General features: G+C 42.7%; 1 protein-coding gene across 1 annotated transcript; it reads left to right on the plus strand.

Moving 5' to 3' along the window:
* The first annotated feature begins 6,077 nt into the window (after positions 1-6,077).
* Positions 6,078-23,735, plus strand: PLCXD1 (phosphatidylinositol specific phospholipase C X domain containing 1). Its single transcript, XM_010216128.2, is given in 8 exon segments — positions 6,078-6,250; positions 11,067-11,213; positions 14,862-14,998; positions 17,937-18,065; positions 19,016-19,171; positions 22,695-22,878; positions 23,435-23,679; positions 23,681-23,735. Coding segments are annotated over 7 exon segments (1,017 nt in total). The 5' UTR covers positions 6,078-6,250; positions 11,067-11,101; the 3' UTR covers position 23,735.
* The last annotated feature ends 335 nt before the right edge of the window (positions 23,736-24,070 follow it).

Consider the following 24,070-nt stretch of genomic DNA (forward strand, 5'->3'; position numbering starts at 1 on the left):
ACACAAAATTGGTCTGTGGAGAGGGAATATTAACAAGATTGTTTTCACAGAATCATAGAATCATTATGGTTGGAAAAGACTTTCAAGATAATCGAGTCCAGCTGTAAACCCTTCAACACCATACTTGCTAAACCATGTCCCTAAGTGCCTCATCTACACGTTTCTTGAACACTGCCAGGGATGGTGACTCCACTGCTTCCCTGCACAGCCTGTTCCAAGGCTTCACCACTCTTTCCATGTATATATTCTTCCTAATGTCTAACCTGAACCTCCCCTGGTGCAACTTGAGGCCATTTCCTCGTTTCCTATCGGCAGTTATTCTGGAGGAAAGACCAATCCCCGCCTCACTACAACCTCCTTTAATGTAATTGTAGAGAGCACTAAGGTCTCCGCTGAGGCTCCTCTTCTACAGACTAAATAGCCCCAGCTGCTTCAGTCACTCCTCATAAGGTCTGTGCTCTGGCCCCTTCACCAGCTTTGTTGCCCTTCTTTGGACACACTCCAGCACCTCAGTGTCTTTTTTGTAGTGAGGGGACCAAACCTGAACACAGTATTCGAGGTGCAGTCTCACCAGCGTCAAGCACAGGGGGATGATCCCTTCTCTAATTCTGCTGGCTACACTATTCCTGACACAAACCAGGAGGCCGTTTGCCTTCTTGGCCACCTGGGCACACTGCTGGCTCATGTTCACCTGTCTGTTGATGAACACTCCCAGATCCTATTGTGCCATGCAGCTCTCCAGCCACTCTGCTCCAAGCCTGTAGAGCTGCATGGGGTTGTTGTGACCCATGTGCAGGACCCAGCAGTTGGCCTTCTTGAACCTCATACAGTTTGACTCAGCCCATCAATCCAGCCTGTCCAAATCCCTCTGTAGAGCTTTCCCACCCTCAAGTAGATCTATTCTTCCTCTCAGCTTGGTGTAGTCTGCAAATTTGCTGAGGGTACATTCAATCCCCTCCTCCAGATCATTGATAAAGATATTAAAGCAGTCTGTCCCCAACACTTGACCTCTGGGGAACTCCACTCGTGACTGGTGGATTTAACTCAATTCACTACCACTCTCTGGGCCTAGCCAACCAGCCAGTTTTTCACCCAGCGAACAGTGCATCTGTCTAAGCCACGAGCTGCCAGCTTCTCCAGGAGAAGGCAGTGGTGGACTGTGTCAAAGGCTTAACTGAACTCTAGGTAGACCATATCCACAGCCTTGCCCTCATCCACTAGGTGGGTCACCTGGTCATAGAAGGAGATCGGGTTGATGAGGTAGGACCTGCCTTTCATGAACCCAGGTTGGCTGGGCCTGTTCCAGTGGATCCCAAGCATGCAAGAGTGGAGTTACCTCAGGAGCTGCAGTCCTTTTGTATGCTGTGCCCTTGTGAAACTTTTAAGTTCTGCATTCCTGATAAAAGCTTTCAGCAAGTACCAGCAATTGAAACCTCTATTGCTTTGAGTACTGGTGCAAAACAGTTCGCTAAAGGGTAGCTGGATGAAGGCCATGGTGATAGTAGAAAAAAATTCAGCGGTTTACAAGGGTCTGAGCTATAAATAACTGCCTTTATAAAGTTATCTGCCATTTTGGGAACTACTTAATGTGTTATTTTTCTGTTGTAGACCTTATCTTTTAATACTGGCAATGTTTGACCTAAACTGACATGCTGAGCTCAGCCCCAGCCAGCCCAGCACCTATGGTCTCTGGCATGGATGACTTGTACTGCCTGCAGTGTGATGCCGTTTTTCAGAATGAAGCTCTGTGGTCAGTTGCCTCAGATTCCACTCACACTGCTTGAGACATCCACCCTAAAATGCTCCTGCTCATGAGCCAGGTATGTATGAGGGGCATGCTGAGACCAAGCATAAACAGCAGGTCTACCTAACTGCATTGAAGGGCTTTGGAGGGCACAGAGCCGGGCTGGTTCCACACTAAGGATGTAGTTGGTCTGTTTTTACTAGATGAGTCATGTCTGTGCTGAAATGGGGCCCTTATAAGGTCGTGCTCCATGACAAGTTAAGGTTAAAAGTTGAAAGTCCAGCTCCTGTCAATGAACTTCTTGACTATAAGCAAGTAGTTTGTTGCAGGACTTTCTTGCACTTTTTCCCTAAGGTATGAAAGCTTTTATCTCTGCCAGACATGTTACTCCTTCAAACTATGGTCTCAGAGGCAGCAGATTCATTCAGCCAGTGTGTCTATAGGGCAGAGAAGCCTGGGATCTGCAAGTTGCATCCTTCCTTTCTTCTTCTTTGTCCATGTTCTCTCAGCTCTAAAAATAGAAATGGTATGTTTGCCATCTACCAGTTGTGGAGGTCCCCGAGATCCTTGGGGATGAGCTGCAAGAAAGTGCCACTATAACAAGAAAGTTGCAAGAGTCTATGTCCTGTATAGTCATTTCTCCAATCTTTTCCCTCCTTACATTATGCACAGCTCTGGAGCTCAAGTCTTTCTTAGAGGTCAATGATGAAGTGGGTTTTGAAGTGCCTTATTTGTAATATGAGAGACACCTGAGCTGAAACAAGATTTTTGCTCAAAGTATTTGGGGTGCTCAAAGTATTTCCCTTTCAGGTGCAACGAAAGTAAGAATAGCTTTATTAAATGCTTATTTTGGGGCTTTCCAACCCTTACTAGGATTTGTCAAAATTAAAATCTGTTTCTTCTGTTTGAGAGGAAAATTACTTGCTTCACCCTTGCCCCCAGACCGCTGAATTTGCAGTCCGTGTTGTTGTGACTGATCCTTCTGTCAGCCAGCACATTTGGTTTACCTAGTGTGAATAATGCAAGGACCACTTCCTCATGACAGTATTGAGCAAATTCAACCCCACAAAATACTTGTGTGTAGATTTCCTGCTGGTCTGCTCCAGGTCACCAAAGGCAGCTTGTGAAAAGGCAGTCCCAGGTACAAGAACTTCACTGGAAATTAGGACTCCTGACTGGCCACCCAAACCTTATCATGGTCCTGCTCACATCATGGTGGATTTGGACAAGGCATAGTTGATCAGAAACATCAGAAACAAATAGAGGGAACCCCAATCAGACTCTCTGGGCCATGTTTTGTTCCTGAGGCATAAGGTCGGGTGTACCTGCTGTGCTGAAGCCTTTCCCCATTATTTTGATCACCTACAGAGACTGGTTGGAGGCTCAGGGACCCTCCAGGCTACCTCTCTTGAGTGCAGTCATGATTGTCAGTGTAATTTTTTCTTTTTTGTCTGTTAGGAGATATTGCATAGCTCTAGGCCTACCTGTGCCTTGGGGGCAGGTACCTGAAGAGGCTTCAGTCTATAAATGCTTTGAAGACTCATAGTTGATGATCTTACCACCACAGGCCAGGCCCATCATGTGGTCAGCTGGTTCCTCTAGCTCTGCCTCATTCCCTTACTTTCCGGCTTCCCCTGTTCACAGATCCACCATTGCTGCTGCATGTCCTCTCAGAAACATTGAACTCCCTGTTGTTTTGCAGAGAAAGACTGAAATTAGGTAAGGGTTGAGAGAGCTTATCAGGGTAGGAACAAACACACGCATGGCCGGTGTGTTGCAAGCGTCCCCAGAGCAAATGCTCTAAGCCAGGGGATTCGGTTAAGATTGTTTCACTGTTTAAAAGCAGTGTTTCTGTACGTTACAGCATACAGAAAAGAGCATCAGTTCTTGGGGAAAAAAAAAAGTTTGAACACCGAGTGTATGCACAATGTCTGAAATTAAAGAATTGAGAATGGAAGAAGAAAGGCTCATGCCGCATCCCATGCATTTTAACAATTTTTAAAAAATCTTATTTTTCTAAATTCCTTGAATAATTTACTGATTTCTCATAGAATGAGTGCAGTATGTTTCAGGCATAACAAAGCAGTCAAATCTGTTGAAGTGTAACCCTCAGCTCAATCCTCTCCTTAGCACTATGACTAGTGTTCCTCTAATTACGGAACAATAAATATTTCACTTTATAGTTGGATCCACAACTATAAATCAGACCTGTATTTCCACCAGTGCATGTACTGAAGCTCCAGTATCTGCCTGTTTTGACTCTCTCAGATGCTATGATCCTCAAACCTTCTTGTTACTGAATGCTTCAAAATCTGAAAAAGTCTTTCAGGGCAAGAAGATCCTTCTCCAGTATTTTTGAACTCTACTATTACCCTTTTTAATGTAGATATTTATTTTGAAATCTTGGACTTTTTCTAAGAATCCAGCTTCTTCATTTTGAAATCTTCTTAGCATTATTTCTGCAAATACTGCCAAAATTTATCCTTGCCTTGACCCTTCCTCAGGAGACCTGCTTATTCAGGGCTTAATCTCTTGCTGATTAATTTCCTCTTCTTCCTCTGTTTACTGGCTTCCTAAATTCCTCTAGACAGATTGCGGATCTTGGGACTAAATCAAGAGCAACTCTCTTGACATCTGGTAATTCCAGTGCAAAACGAAGAACTGAGCCCCAGACTCTGGCTAGAAAGGCTGCAGGTGAAAGATGGCTAGAGATTTTTCTGAATATTTTCACAGGGATGTGACCTGCAAGAATTGCTTCTGCACAAGTCAGCAGATATTGTCACTTCACTGCATTCCTGTTTTGTACACCCACAAGAAAAACAGTCTGGGATTTCAATTCTATGGTTATTTCTGAGTTTTCTGTTGTTCATCTCAAACAAAGATGGAAATGGCTTTTTAATTTTCCTGTCTGCAGACATGTTTTTCTAGGTAGTCCCAACTGTTTGATACAGGTTTGCTTTGGAATTAAAGTCAGAACTTGTCTGGTTATACTGCACTCATTTCATCAGTATCTAAAAACAGCACAACTAATATTTTGGCACATCTCCATAGCCTTAACTTTCTAAATAAACTAAGAATTAAAGTTGATTTTGTCTGATTTCTTTTTCCCTTTCTTGTTTGAAATATTTTCCCATCTATTTTAGTCTATGAAGAGCACAGTCATATTTCTCCAGTAACAGTTCTCAGCCACTCTTTGTCATGCCAATGCACATCCTTCCAGACTTTATGCAGCATCTTTTTTTTATTACCTTTTCTTTTGCTGTGCCCTTTGCACTATTTTGTCCTTTCTGTGCCTAGCTTTCCAGTGTGCTGCATGTCCGTTCTGTATCTCTGGAAATTTTACGATGTTCTGCAAAAAGATGATATATGAACAGCAATCTGAATTCTGGCATAATTCTCAAGTCTAGGTGGCCTCATGGTCCTGGAACTGACAGTTGGGAGCATCCTAGTTAGCTGTGAACCTAGTCCTGCTGTTGCTGTTGCCACAGCAGTTTTGATCGTGCACAAGAACAGTGTTGTTACTTTTGTTCTGCAAAATGAGGTGAATTTTGCTGGTCCTCACTGATGTGGTGGTGCACCACACATGCCTACTTTCCGTGCAGGTGGCCCTTTAGGAATGCTCCCTCAGAGAACGGAAAGAAAAGACCATTTTCTCTTTTTGTTCATTCATTCCTTTTTGTTTCAATTCTGCACTCTTGAGTGTTATGTATTTCCATATGCTTTTGCAACAGGCAGATTAAGCAGGGAGACTATTCCCTCACATCACAGAACTTGAAGGAAAGGTGACAAGACACTCTGCTTGCAAAAATTGGGGATTTGAACATTTGTCTTTACATGTCATTCACTCGCTTCTTATTTGCCTCCTTTCTGCGTGGAGCTTTTTTGATGAGGTTTCCTAGCTTTTTCATTCATGTGAGTGAATTCCATCACAAATGAGAGACTGTACAAGTCAAAGAACTGTTTAGAAGTACTGGATCCTCTATTAGCTCTGCAAAATGAAGAATGAAAGCTCTATTGGACAAAGCTGGCAATTGAGGCACTGACAATATTTATGGTAATTCTCAGCAGGCTTCTTTAATAGATTTTAAAGTCAGTTTAAAGTCAGATTTTAAAGCAGTCAATGCTGTCAACACCCTATGACTTTGTGCTGCACTGGCATTTCTTTTTTCTCTTCCCTGCCTGCGCACTATTCCTGAAGCAATACATCTTCAGGCCACTAAGTGTCTCATCTGTGCACTTTATATGGCTATAATTAGCCCAGATTACATCTGTTGTTCTTATTTCCCTCGCTCCTCCTTCACCTTCCTAAAATTTGCAGTTACTTGACCTGAGCTGGGCGTTGCAGCGCTGGGCCAATGGCAGGTAGTGTGCAGTGCTTGTTTGCATTTATTTCCTGCTTCGCCGTGTGGGGTGCAGTGTTTTTGCAGGAACCCGGGGAAATCTGGAGAGGAGGAAGTCTCTCTGAAGAGCTGGAGAGCTGAAATGGAAGTTAACTCATTCGTCGGAGTAAGTAGAACGATGAAAAAAAGGGAGAGAACAATCTTCCCTCCCTGAGAGCAAAATATCAGGTTATAATGTAGATCAGAAATGCCGCAGTCCTTTTGCTACTCAGAAATGCAAGCTGCTTGCTGGGTTCTACAATACTGAAACTGCTTACAGTTAGTGTGTGCTTTTTCCTGTGTGTTTGGGCAGACTGGCAACTTATTCTTCATTGTGACAGTTCACTTAATTCACATAAAAATGTTTCCTGTAATTACTGTGACATTAGTTAATTGCTAATGAGGCTGCAGAAAATGTTTTAATTATGTCATCAGACAGTCCCTAACCATGTTTCCCTCCTGGAACTGAGTGACATTTGGCTCTCACCCAGTGTCTAAGGTACTTGGAAGTGCCTGAAAGAGATCTGCATGCGCAAGGTGTACTTTGGATGTAGCCCTCACCTGGGAGAGATCCCACCCAACGTCATTGGCTTCTTGAGGTTAGAGCATGTAGCTCTGTGTCAAAGATCTTTAGTTTATTTGTGAGTTTATTTTACTGCTTGTTTATTGTTCGTGTCCCAGGAGCATCCCCAAGGCTTGTTTAGTGTCTGCACTTAGATCACTGGAACCGGGTTAGAAAGCAGTCACTAACTCTAGGAGTGATGGTAGCGAATCATAGTAGCTGTGCTATATGGTGGAATGGCCTTTAGTTTCCCAGTCCGGAAGATGGGAATAAAGACATAGTCCTCCTTAGCAGAGTTTGCAATTTACTCATTAAAAGGGCTAAGCTATACTCGTAATTTTGTCCCTCCAGGCAACCTTTAGTTTTCCCTAAAAGATACGCTGAATTTGAAATGCAAATCAAGCAATATAGTGAATCAGTTAGGAAATTGTGAGGAGAGGATCTGAGGTTTGTGGTACGTGAGGGATGAGACCAATTTTAATTGGGTCAGTTCTGCATAGAACTTGATAAGCAACAGCTCTGTGTGCCCTGACTGCTCCTCCAGTGCATTACCTGGTCCCAGAGAGCTGGCAAGGAGGCTGGGAAGAGAAGGAGAACTGAAGCTCCTGCATTTCTGTCTTGTCAGGTCTGGCCTTGCAGAATGTTCTTGCAATTTCTGCTCTGTGATGTGTCTCCCAGGCTTGGCAAGATGCTCCTTAGTAAAGGTCTGGTGCCTACATGAATCGTCCTGGTCCCACAGAGTCAGGACAGTGACAGCAGCTTGTACCTGCCGAGAACCTCCTTTGTGTGCGTTTTGTCCTGGTAGTGCTGTTTTACCACCTGGCAAAGCTGATCTTGTGGCTGGTGGCTTCCAAAAGGGCTCCCTCCCCACTGCAGTGAGTCATCCCCATGGGCCAATCCTGGGGCTTTCCTAACTGGGTGGTGAAATAGTGTAAGGGACTTAAATGCCCTTAAAAACAAGTATTTTTTTTTCTGTAGTAAAAGTAGTAACTGTTAATTTAGGCTCTTTGAACTGGTTTACTGGAGAAAACCAATGCTGGATGAAAGGAGGAAGCGCAAAGTGGTGTTTCATAAAGATGGCCTTGGACCTTTGCCTATGCAAGGTGCCTTGTGCCAGCAGGGCTTCCTGGGGCACCCTCTGAGGGGCTGCATACCTGCTCTGGGGTATGTATGTGGCTGCTCCTGGGCAATGGGAATTAGGTAGCCTCAAAGCCTTTGGAAAGGGAGCTGTCAGTCGCAAGAGGAGAGCAGAAATGAAAGAAAACAAACAAAAAAAACCCCAGTGCTTGTAATTAAGCTTTTAATCAGCATACAACACCTATGTAAATACTCTCACATGCTTCTCAAGCTTCCTGATGGCTTTATAACTGGGCGAGGAGAAAGACTATCTGACCTTCCGCAACTCCTAAGTAATGTTTTAAACATTTACAGCCCATCTCTGCACTGATACTACCCGGTACATAGGTTAGAGTGGAGAGGTCCTGGGAGAAACGTGGTGTGAGGCCAGAAGGAGTCCAAAATATACATAAAGGAGACAAGACTAGTGTCAGTCTTTTCTTGTCAGAGCAAGAGGTCTTCAAAAGACAGAAACCTGGCATGTTGAATTGCAAAGTTATGAGAAGGCCGAGCTGATCTACCTGGGATTTGAACCTGTGTTTCCAAGAAGAGTAAGGGTAAGCATGAGAAGTTACATGTAAATACCTTTATCCTTTATAAGCAAATAATATCTGCTTTCTTTATTTAAATAAATCTGTGGCATTTTTTTCCACTGGCGTTTACATTAGGCCCATCACGTATCTCTTCTTTAGTGAGCAAGATGTGGTGTAAGCTTCTTTCGTGCCTGTGTAATGGACCTATGCACGTGGATAACCTCTGAGCTAGCTGTGGTTCACCAGGAGGAAACCCTCAGGTTACACCCAGGACCCATGCAGCCTGTGTCATGCACAAGCAGCATGAAGGAATGTCCCCATGTCCCCGTGGGGCTCTGGCCACCACATGTTGTGACATAGCAGCACTTGTTGAAATATCTCCAGAGGATGTTAGAACTTGTAGCTACTCATCTTAGTAAAGGCTTAGTAAAGATGGGAGAGCTGGCAGGGATGTCAGGCTCACTGTTTCTGCTATTACTTGTTGTCCCTGTCCTGGTGGTGGTCTCAGTAAGATGGAGATAGGCACTGTGGTCTAGAGAGTGCTCCTGCAAGCTGACAGCAGGGCAGAAGCCTGTATGTCCTTGGACAACATTGCATGTAGCATATGTTGTGCCAGTTTGTTGTAGGCACTTCCATACAGGGTAGTAAGCACAAGTACATTGGGATGATCAGATCATAGTTTCTGCTCTGGAGCTTCCAAGTGACCTCCGTAAAGGGTTATATTCACTTGGTCAAAGGCGACTTTTGGTTTCTCTAGCTTTGCCCTAGGCACTCACTCCTCCATCAGGCAGTATGCACTAGGTAATGTTGAAGACAGGTAAATAGAAGCATCATGTTAGGATTTTTCGATCAAGTAGTTTCAGTTTCAAATTCTTGCAATAATCAGATAATCCTCTTTGGTCCTGCAGGGTTTCCTTGAGGCTCAGCTAGGGTTATTACATGCACAAAGAAAGTGGGGTGGTCATTGCAGCCTAGATAAAAAGAGTATTTTCAGTGCATTTTGAAACCTCAGACTCCCACTCTGTTGCCATTGCAACACCTGTAACCACACCACTAGTGTCACAGGATCGCTGTGCCATAGATCTTCCAAACGGGGATTCCCTCAGTAAATGGTTCTTTCTTTGGAGGTTTAAGCAAGTCAATTTTTTTTTTTCAGTCTGCCTAGTACAGGCAGGTCTCATTGCCTTCAGGACATGATCCTTAGCCTGTAAGCAAGGTAGCTGGGTATTTCCCTCAGGCTACATGATCCCATTTTTGTCTTAACTGGGGTGGTTGTGCTTAGAGAGACCAGAGGCATAGCAGGGCGGGCTGGATGGATGATGCTACACGCACTGGCAGATATAAAGACAGATTGCATCTGTTCCATGTAATACACCCATAAAACTTGGCAATGCAGTTCCTAAAGTTGCCTTTCAGATAATCCAGGATGATTGCCACAAAAATCTATTACATTGCATCTAAGAAAACCACAGATTGTTCATCTAAATGGTATGGTCCATTTCCAAACGAGAAATAACCAACAGTACTTCTAAAATAGCCCAAAGAAAATTTTGGAAAGAAGCAATCTTAGAAATGAATATGTTGAGATGCAACGTATTTATGGAAGTTTGGTGTATTTCATTTTCAACGTATTCATATCAGGAAGCTTGGTGTCCACATACTAAACAACCGACAGCTGTCTCCATAGCAAACAAGAATGAAACATTCCCTATGCCAGCTTGTAAAAAGGGAACAAAAAGGAAGGTTTGATGTTATTATAGGTTATTGTTGTATCACTTGAGAGAAAACAGAGAAACCCTTCAAATCACTGAAAATGTGGAAGATCCTCGCCCTCCAAAACAGTGCTGGCACGTCAACAATATTCTAGAAAGAAAATACAGCATTGAGGACAGTTTGTCTTCATGTTTTGTGTCGCTTAGGAGAACATGAAGTGAAATTAGCCATCATGGTTCAAGCAGACCATGCTGAAGACCATGATTTCTCAGCCAGGTTTCACCTACTTGGACTTCTGAATCAAAGCTGCCAATTTTACAGTAAATCCTAGAGAGAAAAAGGAGCAATCCCAGAGTAATTTTCAGGAAGATCGAATCAAACTAAAGTATCTTTCATCATGGGCCAGCACTCAGTAATGATGTTGAGGACAGAGATCAAGAGATTTTCTCAAACCAAAAAAATGTTACTGCTTCAGGAGAGTAATATAACTGACATTTTCCTTCTTGATCCTGCAAAAATTCTGTATCCTGTAAAATTTTTCAAGACTTTCCATCAGGCTTTGATGTAGCAGCGGAATTGATGGTTCAAGTGTGAACCGGGGCCCTGAACGCTGCACCATCAGTCCTACTGAACCTGGGGATGGACACCACTTCACACTGGAAGGAGACTGCTCCGTACAATGTCCCAATAGCCAAAGTAGGTAGTGATTTCTCCACAACGCCCAAGCTGCACATAGTTGTCTTGGCTGTGTTTTTCTTTCAAATAGTCATTTTTTCAAGCTGAAAACTGGAATGTGACTTTGGCCTCGTGTTGGAAGTACTTTCAACAGTAGTGTGTTTTGTAGCTGAGAAGCAGCTACATTACTGAAGCAGCTCGATTACATTTTCCTGTAACAGCTTGAGCAAAGGGTTCACCTTTTTTATATCATATGTAAGTATGTTCTGTACATGAAGAAAGGTATAAATTCAACTGTAATATATGGAATGTTTTAATACTTCTTTTTCTTCTTTTTCCTCCAGAACATATTATAAAGTCTTAATCAAGATAAATACTAATGGAAGGTGCGTTTCAAACATCCATTCACCTGTGCCATGAAAATGGTCAATGGATGTCACAATTACCAGAAAATCTCTGGGATATTCCCCTCTACAACTTAGCTCTTCCAGGTAAAGTTTAACTTTGTTCTCTGCTGTCCTATTAACACATCATTTAAGCATGGAAGCATCCTGTTTGTTCCATTTCAGGATGGCTGTATTTATTTTTTGGGTCAGAGTGTGGGAGAAGAGTTTGGGGGAGTGTTTGTGTGACATATGTATGTATGAAAATATTTCTGATCTGTAATGGTTGTTTTGATGTGGAGGGGAATTTTTTTTTTTTGAGGGAAGGAAAAGGAGATTTTAAAAGACATTTGCATCATCTTGTCAGACCAATGTTAGTAATCTGAACATTTGTCTATCTGGGCCTTGGTGGGTTTTCTGTTATGTGACTGCTATTGGATACATGCTAAAATGGTTACTTTCTTATTTGTTTCTTTATAGAGTTTAAAAGAAACTGGAAAGGTATGAAAGAAAAGCAAGGGCTTTTAATTAATGTATTTTTTTTGTAAATTTTAACTTTAGTGTGTGATTACTGTCTCTGAAAACTTCATTTATCCTAGCATTGATAAATACAATTGTACAGTAGCTGGTGGCCTCATTGGTGCTACTCTCAGACTTAAGCACCATTAACCTTTCTTTGGTTATATTATTATATTATATCGTTCTCTCTATTACCTTGAACTGAATTTGTTTCTCATTCTGTATGAAAAAATTACAAGAGAAAAAATTACAAGAGAACCTGTTTTCACTAGCATGTGGAAAGACACTGAAGAAGTCTAATTTGCTTTACCTCCACAGCAAAGATGGGTTATCACTACCTAATAAAAGGTCTAGGCCAAATTTTCTCTTACCCCTTTAGATGAGAGATAGTTTGAGTGGGAAGCAGCACAGCATGTAGATGGGTGTTTGTGTACGTGACTGGTTGTGAAATTACAGGCAAGATCCTAGGTTAACTTCAGCAAAGACATATTTATGGGAAAATCAAGTCTTGTCATCAGTGCATCTCCTGAGAGGATCTGAGAGCTGTGCTCTCCATGGACTGCTTTTCTGCTCTTTCTGGAGTAACGGAGGGTAGTTAAAACTGAAAACCAGAATCTTATTTTATGATATTTTGTCAGAGGCTTAAATTTAATAGGTGTTGAACATCAAAACAAGTGGTTCTCTCAGTTGATGAGATTGCAAAAGGGGACAAGGTGGCTTGATCCACAACTATTCAGTTCAGTGGAGATGAGTATTAGTTTGCAGTAAAGCCTCTATAAGGGTACTCATGGACAGATACGATAAGGAGAAGCTAGAATTCGTATTTAACCAACAAGAGCAGAAAAGAAATATCTATTTCTAAGTGTGACAGAAAAATAAAGGTCTAGTTTTTTCTTTTTTTTTTCTTCCTCTTGCAAAAAACTTTAAAAGTCAATAATGTGCTCAGTGTTTTTGTGTCAGAAAAGGAACCATCTTATTTCTAAAGAGCTTTTAGACTAGCTTTCACAAGTTTTCCTGGATGCTGTAGAATCTGAAAGCCTGCCGATGAGTTCCTTTGGCTGATTTCCTGCCTCTCTTCATAACAACAAGCTTTTTCTCATGCACATTTGTGTTGAATATGTGCTTGTTTTGAGATGGGATAGCTGCTTAATTTGCAACTTGTGTGTTGGTCTGGTTCTTGGGGTATTTTCCGAATTAGCCTTGTTAAATCCACAGCAGGTTGTGGATTTAGAGACTAGGCAGGAAGGAAAAGCATAGTTGAAGGCAAGCCAATTTTCTGTAGTATTCAGGGGACTCTTACAGAGCATTGCAGGCCACTTAGCTTGGGAGATTTGTTGCCTTTCCAGCTGACCTATAAAACTGGTTTGGCCTGAGTCAGACCAAACTAGATCAAGACCAGCCGGGTCTGCACAGCTCCAGCAGGTTTTTGGAGGGAGCAATGTTGGGAAGCCCCACTCGGAAATGGAGATTACTCACATTCCTGAAGAAGCCAAGCCTGCCCTCCTTGTCCTCAGGGGGTGAGAAAGGCATCACATCCCAGAGTGGGTCCCGCAGGGGGATGCCAGGTTCTGTATCTCAGAACAGCAGAGACACCAGGGCTTGCAAGAAAGTTGAGAAAGACAGAGGCAAATCCCTGTCATTGACACTGGATTGCACCGGGCTTGGCCCCGTGCTGCCAAAGCAATACTGTTTTCTGAAGCTGCCTATTTTGGTGCTAGGTCTTTCTGTTTGTGTTGTATTGTGTGGTGTTGTGGATATACCCATCTTGCGTTTATTACTGCAACTCACTGACATCACAGAACAGATTCCTAAATTAAAGGTTACTATCCGTAGGCTGATTGGCATCAGTAGATGCAACACCCATTGATGGAATCCTATTAACTTCTCTCAGAGTTGGATTTGGTCCATTGGTATTTAATGATTTGACTCTCTCAACTTCTAAAACAAACTTCTTTGTTTGAATTCCGTCTTTGATAGGAAACAATCTCTGTTTGGCTTTTAAGCAGCAAATTAGATAGAAATCAAAGTTTAAAAAAAGGAACCCTCCCCCCCACCCCCCCAAAAAAAAAACAGATTAAGCCATTAAACTATTATTGACTACTTCAAATAGTTTTCTTTTTCAAATACTGTCTTGCTCTTTTCCTTTGATGGCCACTGGAAGTATTGTTATTGGCATCAGTAAGACTCACCTTTCAGCAAGGCAGTTTCCACCAACAGTGAACAACTTGTTTGTCAGAAAGCTTAAAAAACAAACAATATGTAAATTCTCATGCATATTAACTTTTCTTACTGATGCTTTACAAAATCTCAGGAAATGGAAAAAACTGCCAGCAAAATCACCAGCTGCCTGTCCTGAAGAAATTGTGATCTGCGGCAGAAATTCAATTGAATATAACATATTTATAAGTTTTATTTACATATAAGAAATACATAAAATTTATTAAGGCTTCTTTTGAAGTCAAAAGTTTGCATAGGCTATGTTCTACTTGATTCTGATACTTCATCTGCCCCGAATATGTTTTGGACAAGTGATGAAGCAATATTCTTCAGTTCTCTGTGCTGGAAAGAGTCAGATAATTCTGAAGTCTACCAAAAATTAGATACTGGTCACCTATTACATATAAACTTATCCTAGGTTTTTGTTTGAAAGCTCTGCCTTGGCACTGTAGGGGATCTGGACGTTTGTTCCAGGAGGGCATTTTTTTCTGGGTATGTAAAATACAAATGCTCAAAGTGCCAAGTCAGATGGAGTTGGTCCAGTCAAAGTTGTAAGAAGATGAATTTCACCCTTTACCCCTAGTTCTGTGTATCCTCTTGTGCAAAGATGCTGGGCTTGGAGTATGAAATCCTGCATTCGAACAACTTTGGAATCTGAGCAAATTCTAGATAAGTTCAATCTTCAGCTGTTTGTTCCTGGTAAAAGTGAGGTTTCACATCAAGGTAGTTGTTTCAGTGGAGGATACTAGTTGAAAGAGGCTGTTTTAATTCAGTTTGTTGAAGCAAACCTCAGGGCCCTTCTTTCACCAAGATTTTACAGGAAGCTGTTAATGTCAAGGGAGTGATTTCTGTAGAAGAGTCTACTTCTTCACCACAAATAGTTATGCTGTTAAGCAATATATTTGCATGTTTTGGTAATGAGGTATCATGCCAGGTGCATGCAAGCAATGTGACTGCGTATCGAGGCACTGAGTTGTTAAGGGGGGACATTCACTGCACATTTATTTTTGCAATCTACAGGGAGTCATGACACTATGACCTACTGTTTGGATAAAACCTCTGCTGTTAGTGACAATGAATCGAAGCTGGTGAATCTTTTAAATAAATGTATGCCCTGCATTATACATCCTATTATTATGAAGTGGTCCACGACACAGGTAACTATTGTCTGGCATTTATACTGCAGTGATGGAAGTAGCCAGGTTCTCCTGAAAGCTGGTGAAAGAATGCCCTGCTGCCTAGAAACATGTGTTATTAAGAAATACTGTGTTTGGTGTAAAGCACCACTGCTAAAAAACAAAAAAGGCAATATGTTCCAGGTTTTCTTTTGTGGGGAAATAGATGAAGATGTTTGAAATTGGTCTCTTGTACTTAGAAACTCATGTTCTGTCATGTTTATTATTGCTATAAATAACACTTAATACTACAGTATTCAAAAGAGGTTAGAGGTAAAAGAGCTTTTCTCTTTTTATTAGCTTTGTTCATAAGTTAATATCTGTCATATCTGTCATTGTTGCTATCACTACTGTGTAAGAAGTCAGCTGTATTTCCCTGCTTTATTATGCATCTCAGTCAGCACCAGTGACAAAACTGCTGTTTAAGATCTTTTTTTTTTTTCCTTAAAAATTAAGGGAGTGATGTTGTGGAACCCCACAGTAGTCTTAATTCATTTTTAAAAAATTACTACATTTAAAGTTAGTAATTATCTCTTTCTGTTCCTCACAAGTGTATTGTTAAAGACAGAATTGGGGAATCACAATTTGAACTAGAGCTTTTGAAGATATCTAAAGAGCAGGTGCTTTTGAAGATTTTTCTAAAGAGCAGACTTTCAGGGCATCAAAGAGCTACCAAAAACCTATTGAAGAAACAGTTCATTATCAGTGAATTAAAACAGAATAGTTGATAAACAGCAATAATTAAATCTAGCCTTCTTGTGTTGTATTTGAGCAGCCCTGGTGCCTTAGACACCATGACATATCAAACGCAGTAATCAACTGATACGGAATGGCGCTCTTATCGTAGTCTCTTCCCTTGAACTGCCTTTTGCTTTGTGCCTTAAACTAATGAAAGATTTAGACACGTGCTGACTTGTGTGTAGCTGGCTGATAAAGTGACCTTGATGGAGGCAAACAAGCTCCTTACACCCTTACAATCTTTTTCAACTCTGAACCCGGCTTGCTGAGCTGGAAATGGCCCAACACTGATTGGGGAAAGGCAGGACTGGGATCCCTCTGCTCCTTAGCACTTTGTTGCTCAGTTGTGTTTGTGAGATCTCTCCACCCATTGCTATCCAGACCACAGATCCAGGAATCCTCCCTCCTGTGGTAGGACCCACGTATTTCTGGAGTTCCAATTTCTAGGCCATGCCTAAATGCAGATCTGGCTGTCCTGTGTGTTATTCTAGAAGTGCAAATCTTTTCTGTACAGAGGCTATGGTGTTAGATGCTTGAGGCAAATTTCTAGCTTTCACTCTTGCCCTAGATGCCTGACACGAGATCCAGCACTGCCTAAAGCCTTTTCTTATATCTGGTCCTGAGTAGTCTCGCTGTTTAATTTAGCATCTAAATTCAGGTGACTAATTAAGGAGTCTGATCTCTCCAGTTACCCCATGAAGTCAACAGAAAGAAAGAAATGTATCGAAAGGGCAATTCAGAGCAGGTGATTAGTCTGATGTCTCAATGTCGTGGGGAGAAGCCTTCCTCGCTCTCTCCATCAGCCCCTTTCTTTCTCCCTGCCCTGGCTGCAAAGGCTAATGTACGTGCAGAGCGCTCCGGCGCTCGCAGTGCAGCGGTGCCCTGGGGCACGGGTCGCTCCTGCGGCTGCTCCCGCCTGCAGGAGCGAGGACAGGGCCCGCAGGCAGGCCGGGAGCAGCTCCGCGGTGCCGCGGGCCTCAGCCCCTGCGGGCCGGGAGCAGCTCCGCGGTGCCATGGGCCTCAGCCGCTGCGGGCCGGGAGCAGCTCCGTGGTGCCACGGGCCTCAGCCCCTGCGGGCCGGGAGCAGCTCCGCGGCGCCGCGGGCCTCAGCCCCTGCGGGCCGGGAGCAGCTCCGCGGTGCCGCGGGCCTCAGTCCCTGCGGGCCGGGAGCAGCTCCGCGGTGCCACGGGCCTCATCCCCTGTAGGCCCTGCGCTCTGGGACGCATGGGGCTGCACCCAGGCCCTGCAGCGGGGCCTGGAGGTGGAATTCCTAAAATCCTAAGAATGGAAAGCTAGCTTGGTTGAAGTTAGGCAGGGTGAGCATCCTGCAGGGTATCTAAGCACCGTGTTGGTACTAATGCTAAGAATGTGGACGTTTAGGCTCAGCATCCTGTCTCGATTTAGTTGTAGCTGGATCCTTGCTGACTTAAAACAGTACAATGCATCCTTCCTTAAAGGGTTGTCCATACAAGCAGGCTGAACTGAGACAAATTAGTTTTTAAACATATTAAATTGGTTCAGCTTTCTTTTGCAGAGAGACCCTTGTTTATAAATAAAAGAGATATATCATTTGGGACTCTTTGCCATGGAAGCTCACTGTACATTCCATTCCATTCAACCCTCAAAGCAAAGAGGATCGGTCTGAGGCAAAGTTCAAATAGAAGAGGGCTTCTGTTCTACAGGACTTTAAGAGATTTTTTCCTAAAAAAAGAATGAAAGCCAATACTGTTTTTTTCATTTTTGTTTTTCCTTTTTGCTGAGAATCAGTGAGCTCCACAGAGACAACTGCTGTAAAGCCTTTGATCTAGAAAAATAAATAGAGCATTTCTAAGATATGCTGATCCTGCAATTTCTGTTCGTAATAATAGTCTTGTGAACAGTGATTGTGTGCTCATGTGCAAGTTAATGGATCTTAAGCTTTCCGAACACAACAAATGCAGATGCCTGAATTAAATCTAATCTTTATCTGGGGCATATTCCCCAAGGAAATTGGAATCCATCTTGTCAGATAGCGCAAGAATTCAAAGTTACCACTTGGTGCCATATGGTGTCATTTTAAAGTTGAAGGACCTACAGAAAAAACGTCACAGGACTAACTCTGCATTCTTCTTTCAGGTCCTAAAATAAAGGACCAGATCCCTTCCAAACTGTCAGGATCTTTATTTTTTGTTTAACCATTCAGGAGCTGAGTGTGACAGAGCAACTCGAGGCCGGAGTTAGATATTTGGATTTGAGGATTGCCCACAAGGCTAATGACTCATCTATGAATTTGTACTTCGTGCATATGCTTTACACAACTGTTACGGTTCAGGTATTGTCCTTACTTTTGGAATAAAGGCTATAAAAGTGATGGTGCTGCTTTTACTTAAAAAGAGAACCATTTAGGAATGCTGGCCCAAGGCACGGTATTTATTTTCCTAATGGGAGGACTTTAAATAATAGGGTATCTGCAGGGTTGGTTATTGAACTGGAAGTTAGTTTCAGTGCTTGCCAGTAACATTTCAGCATCATCCTCAAGCATGATCATCTACCAACCATCCGCCAAGTGGTTGATGTTCCCGGGGTTTGTCTTGCACTGTCCCAGGAAGCTACCTGGGTCAATCTTGTATCTCCAGCAAGGAGAGAGGTTATTAAAAAAAAGGTGCTAAAAGCCTAATAAAATCACAGCACCGTTTTCTTTTAAAGGAAAAAGCCTGCCAATGCAGCTTTTGACTTGCAGGATAAATGGCTAAGCTTCAGTTTTATGATCATATGTCTAAATCCTTGGTGTCTTAAGATTTTGTGCTGGTTGGCGTGTTCCTATAACTTATAACTGCACTGCTAATTGGACATCATCTACAAGAAGATCTCATTGCCTGGACCAAATGGGGAAATGGGCCCTTGCGTGATTAAGCAAGCACAGATGACTTCCCACAGTCCGGGTTTGCCACTAGCAAAGTCTGAAAAGACTGGGAAGCTGAGTCTACTGCTAACCTGCCCCTCCGAACTAGGAGATTGAAGGATGTTACCAAAATGCAAAGCCACTAAATATATGAGGAAGAATCCATGCCCAGAGCAAACAGGCACCAGTCTGCAGAAAGTAACTTCTCCCAGCGTGTATTTCTAAAACGTATTGTGGGCTAACAGACAGCTGTTCTCCAAAACCCTACACAGATTTTTATTACTGTGATTGCGACCTATTGTAAATGCTCAGTTTGTTTTACTGCCTTTCACTTGCATATTACAGAATATTTTCTAAATTGCCATGATTCTCTTTTGTAGGATATCCTGTGTGAAGTCTTGAAGTGGTTGGAATCTCATCCTCAGGAAGTTGTTATCTTAGCCTGCAGAAATTTTGATGGATTAACCAAGAGCCTTCACTGTCATCTTGTTGCCCGTATAAAAGAGGTTTTTCATTGTAAGCTGTGTCCAAGAAATGTAAGTGAGAGATCTTTTTTCCTCTCTCTCTCTTTTTTTTTTAAGGTTGATATAATACATTATGGTGAGACATTTAACTGATTCAGAATCTTTATATATTTTCTATCTTCACCTCCAGCAAGTAACACTCACTGAATTAGACATAAGGTCTTAGTGTCCTTCCCCAGATGATTCTGGGATTTCACTTGCTCTCTTGAAGCAGGAGATGAAGCAAACCCACATATATTGGTCTGGAGGAGGGAACTACTGACTGGTAGTACAGGGAACACAACTGCCATCCACTGTTCTCTCCGAGTTTTGCAAAAAAAAAGAAGTTTGTTGTAAAGTGCAGACCGTGGAAATAGAATTTGATCCTGGATGGGGTTGACTCCCTTGTTCTATTGATAGGATTCAAAACAATGTCTATTCTACCTTTTCACAGCAGTAATTGAGTTAACTGCAATGGTGTTTAGCTATTTAGAATAGCTTAGGTTGGAAGTATTGCTGGAAGTCATTTGATCCAACCCCACCATGCAAAGCAGCCATGAACAGATCCAAGGATGGAGGTTCTACACCCTCTCTGGGCAGCCTGGTGCAGTGTTTGACCACTCGCTCAGGGAAATGACCTCTCTTATATCTAACCAGAATTTCCCTTGCTCCAGCTTGTATCTGTTGTCTTTCATCTTTTTGCTGTGCATCTCTGAGGAGAATCTGGTTTTATCATCTTCTCTATGCCCACCCATTTATACTGAGGTCAGCCCATAGTTGTCTTCAGGCTGAACAGACCCATTTCTTCCAGCCTGTCCTCAGCTGTTGTGCACTAGCCCACAGCCACCCTGGCTGCCTGCTACTGGGCTCACTCCAGTGTGTCAGTGATTTTTTTTTTTTTTGTGTTGAGAAAGCCCAAGCAAGACACAGGACTCGAGAGATGGTATCTCATGTGCAGAAGAGAAGCGAAGAATTATTTCTCTTGACCTATTATGTGTGCCCTTACTAATAGAGCTCAGTTTGCACTTGGTCTTTTCCACAAGGGCGTATTGCTGCCAGGTTTTGGACTTGTTATCTGTCAGGAGCTCTATGTCCTGGCTCGTTGCCCTTTTTGTTCAGTTTTGGACTCAGTGTGCACCGTGAGCTGTAGCAGCGTGTTCTGCACACTGCTGGGTCCGTGTGGGCTACCTGCGTGCTCAGAGAGGCAGCACAGAAAGGAGAGGGTCAGTCTCTGCTCTCTGGTTCAGCATCTCTCAGCTATAGCTGCCAGCAAGGTACTAATTGGTACCAAGGTGTTTGTGCCACAGCTTTGTGTTCACTACTTGAGAATGGGCTGAGAACACGTGCTGTGGTCACACAACCGCTGCATTGGTGGCACCCACTTTCTTTACTGGGCTTGAACTGGGGGTGAGCTTCCAGCCAGCCTAATGTGCTGACACCTGCCGCAGAGTCTTAATATAAATAGTCAAAACTTATCTGGTAATTCTAGGAACTTAATCTTCCTCTCTGTACAACATGTGGGAGATTTTATCAGTTAAACAATTAACATTTCAAAGATGTACAGGAACTGAGAATTTTCTCTGGAGACGCGAGGGGTACAGGGTAATGATGACCCTGTTTGTGATTCGAATTAAGCCTTTGAAGCTAGTGTGTCAGTAAGGGGCTGAGCATTACCATTTCAAAGCGTTTTGTACAGCGGAGTTAAAATAGAACAATTCTCAGCAAAATTGGAGGATTCTGATTTAAATTTGCATTTAGACACAGAGTGAGCTCTAAAAGTTACTAAGTGTTAGAGGGCTTAGCTGTTGCTGCGAGTTTGTTCAACAGAGATGATGATAACAAATAGTTTGACACGACCTGACCGTAGAAAAGAGCCTGATTCTAAGTGGTGCCCGGAGGGAGGGAGGGAGGGAGGGAGGAAGGACACTGCAGAAAAGCCAAGTTTTTCCCTCAAACTTGAACACTGTGCATTTGAAGGGGGCAGGAGGGCGGCCGTGAGCAATACCTCTTGTCATATTGCTAAGTGATGACTTTTGAGTATTAGGCAGCAGTTGTGCTTTTCAGAATCACAGCTATACCACCTGTCCTACCACAAATACCACGTATTTTGCCTCAAATATCATGTCCTTGTTCGCTACTTTTTAAATACCCTGATGGAGTTCAAGCCCAGAGCTTCAGTGCTGTGTGAAAGCACCTACGAGGTGTTGCTGCAAGCAACCCTCTCTATGTAGTACTGCTACAGGCCACAGTGTGACAATATTACATTGTGTTTAAAATTTTAATTGCCTTGACTGTTCAAGTCCTTTGATCTGGATTATTAGGGTTTAAAAATCCCTTGTCAAACATCTACAGTTTCATTTCTGTTTTCTTTGCAAAATAGGCATCTGTGGTCATATACACATTTCTGGTAGCTTTTTTGGCAGGGAGCCTCTCACCTCGTGTTTTGCCCTTAGGATCCAAGCTGACAGCTGTAGTAAAGCAAAGGCCTCTGTCAACAGCGGGTTTTTGTAGCTCGTGAGTAGCTTGTGTCTTAATTCATGCAGCATTTTCTGACCTAATTGGATGCATGTGCTCTTTCTTGGATGGAAGCAGAGGAATTCCTGTTTCATTAAATCCCTGGCTCTAAGAATTGCCTTAAAATTGGCAACATTGGCTTTTATTTAATAAATTCATTGGACCATAGTAAAACTACCCTATCCTTTGCACAAGAAATTTCCTTTTCACCACCAAAATTCTTAAAGACAATGTTTATTATTAATTGATTTTTTTTCCTAAATAATATACTCAGAGGGCCACAATCCTGTCTGACTGTAACTTATGAGGAATGGAAAATTTTACTGTATATTGAAACATTTTAATTGCAGACTAGTATCACAGCATCTGTTTTTCTTAGGTTTCTGATTCAATTATTGATTTGCGACACCTTTCCCTTAAAGAAATCTGAATTAACACATCTCCATGTACCACTTCGCTTTTAATTAAAAAGTGCATTGCAACAAAAACCCAACATATTTAGACTATATAGGACTGAACAGTTCAGTTTTTGTGAATGCCTAGCTATAATGACACATCTGAATCACACAAGAGCTGTCCAAAATTATCTGTGGCTGTCTAAATGTATATTCCTGTAGGAGGGATGTACAGATTTGTTTTCCTCCTAGCTCCTTTCAGGGAATGCCTGTTTGTATCTTCCAGGTTTATTCACAGGTGGTATGTGCATGAGTGCCTATATGGAAATGGTTTTTCCTGTTGGACAGCTGCATGTGTATGTTACATGAAATGTGTACTTTACCTTAGCTGAACTGTTTAAGTAAAGGAGTTGCCCGTGTTTCACTGAGGTTCGCAAGCTCCTGTTGCTGTCACAGAGCCTGGCTGCCGTTAAGCAGCTTGTCCTCCAGCCGGGAGCCTCTCTGCCTGCGAGTTTAACAGCGTTATTTGAGCGCAGCCCGTGCCTCCTGGGACAATTGCGTACGTGAGCGTTTCCGCTTTGGGAAGGTGGCTGCAGAGCTGCCTCGCAGGTGCCAGCTGACCTCAGCGCGGGTGCCGTTGCTTTCAGGTGGTGCCGACGCTGCGCACCCTGTGGCAGCGGGGCTACCAGGTGATAGTCTCGTACGAAGAGGAGGTCCTGGTGAAGGAGCACTGCGAACTGTGGCCTGCGATCCCGTACTGGTGGGGGAACAAAACCGTCACGTGGCAGCTTATCCGGTACCTGGAACGCATGAAGCGGATCGGCCGGCCTGGTACGTGCGGAGCGTTGGTTTGGGGAGAGCTCGCCCTGGGCTGCCCCCTGTCCAGCCCTGCCCGGCAGACTGAAACCCCCAGTGGGTGCTGAAAGGGCCTCCTGTGCTTTCTGAGTGGGAAGGAATTAGGCCCGAGCTCTGACGAGGGGCGAGGGAGGGGAAAACTGCTTCAAAAGCAAACTCCTGCGATCCAGAGAAAAATGCTGATGTAGATGCACCTGGTGCTCCTGGGAGATGGTCATCTGCAAGTGTCTGTTACGAAAACACGCTTTATATAGGAAGACTGGTTAACAGGGACTGTATAGTCTGCAATGAATCGTTTAGATCCAGCTCAAACTGCAGTGCTTCAGTGCTTGAGTTGTGTTTTCATAACTATCAAATATGACACACAGCTGCAACAAAGGAAGACAGTCTACTGAAGTGACTCAGAATACAGAAATATCTTAGTGTTTTAGCGATTCCCAGGGGAACTAGATCTGCAGACAGTGCAATACCAAGCAGCTAATAGTTTTACCAAAGAAATATTTAACGTGTCACTTTCTGATTTTTGTTTCAGAACGATTCTTTGTAGCAGGGATTAATCTTACCGAAAATTTAACATATATTCTCGCACACCCATTTGGATCATTGAAGAAAATGACACTCCGGAATCTTCCATACCTGAAAATCTGGGTAAAGCAACAGTATCCAGGACCAAAGAAGGAATGTATTAACATCATTGCTGGAGACTTCATAGGAAATAATGACTTTGTGAAAGATGTGATAGAACTTAACAAAAAAATTAATCCTCCATTACACTGTTATGGCAAAGGAGGTGGAGGAAATACCATTTCATTCTGAGCTGCTACTTCTTTGAAAAGACTCTGTCTGTGTTTAATGTTCTTTGCTTTAAACATCCTGGACTACATAAAGGACCAATTAACTTAAAATCTAGGCATGTTTTTAAGATTTGGTAAGGGAACTTAGTATCATCAGGATTTAAAGACCTTTTTAGAGAAAACTAGAGGGCGCAAGAAAACCCTCCTTAAGTTTCTAGAGAACTACAGTACAGACATAATTATTGGAGATGCTTAGTTTCTGCACAATCACTAATACTGACAGTCCCAAGAACTTAATCCTATTTTGATTTTACTTTTGAGCAAGACAGATAGTGTTATGTCAGTATGCATATGAATTATTCAGTGATCAGATT

This window comes from Tinamus guttatus, unplaced genomic scaffold (genome assembly GCF_059628265.1).
Source record: "Tinamus guttatus ecotype Peru unplaced genomic scaffold, ASM5962826v1 Tinamus_guttatus_pri_ptg000134l, whole genome shotgun sequence".
Lineage (NCBI taxonomy): Eukaryota > Metazoa > Chordata > Aves > Tinamiformes > Tinamidae > Tinamus > Tinamus guttatus.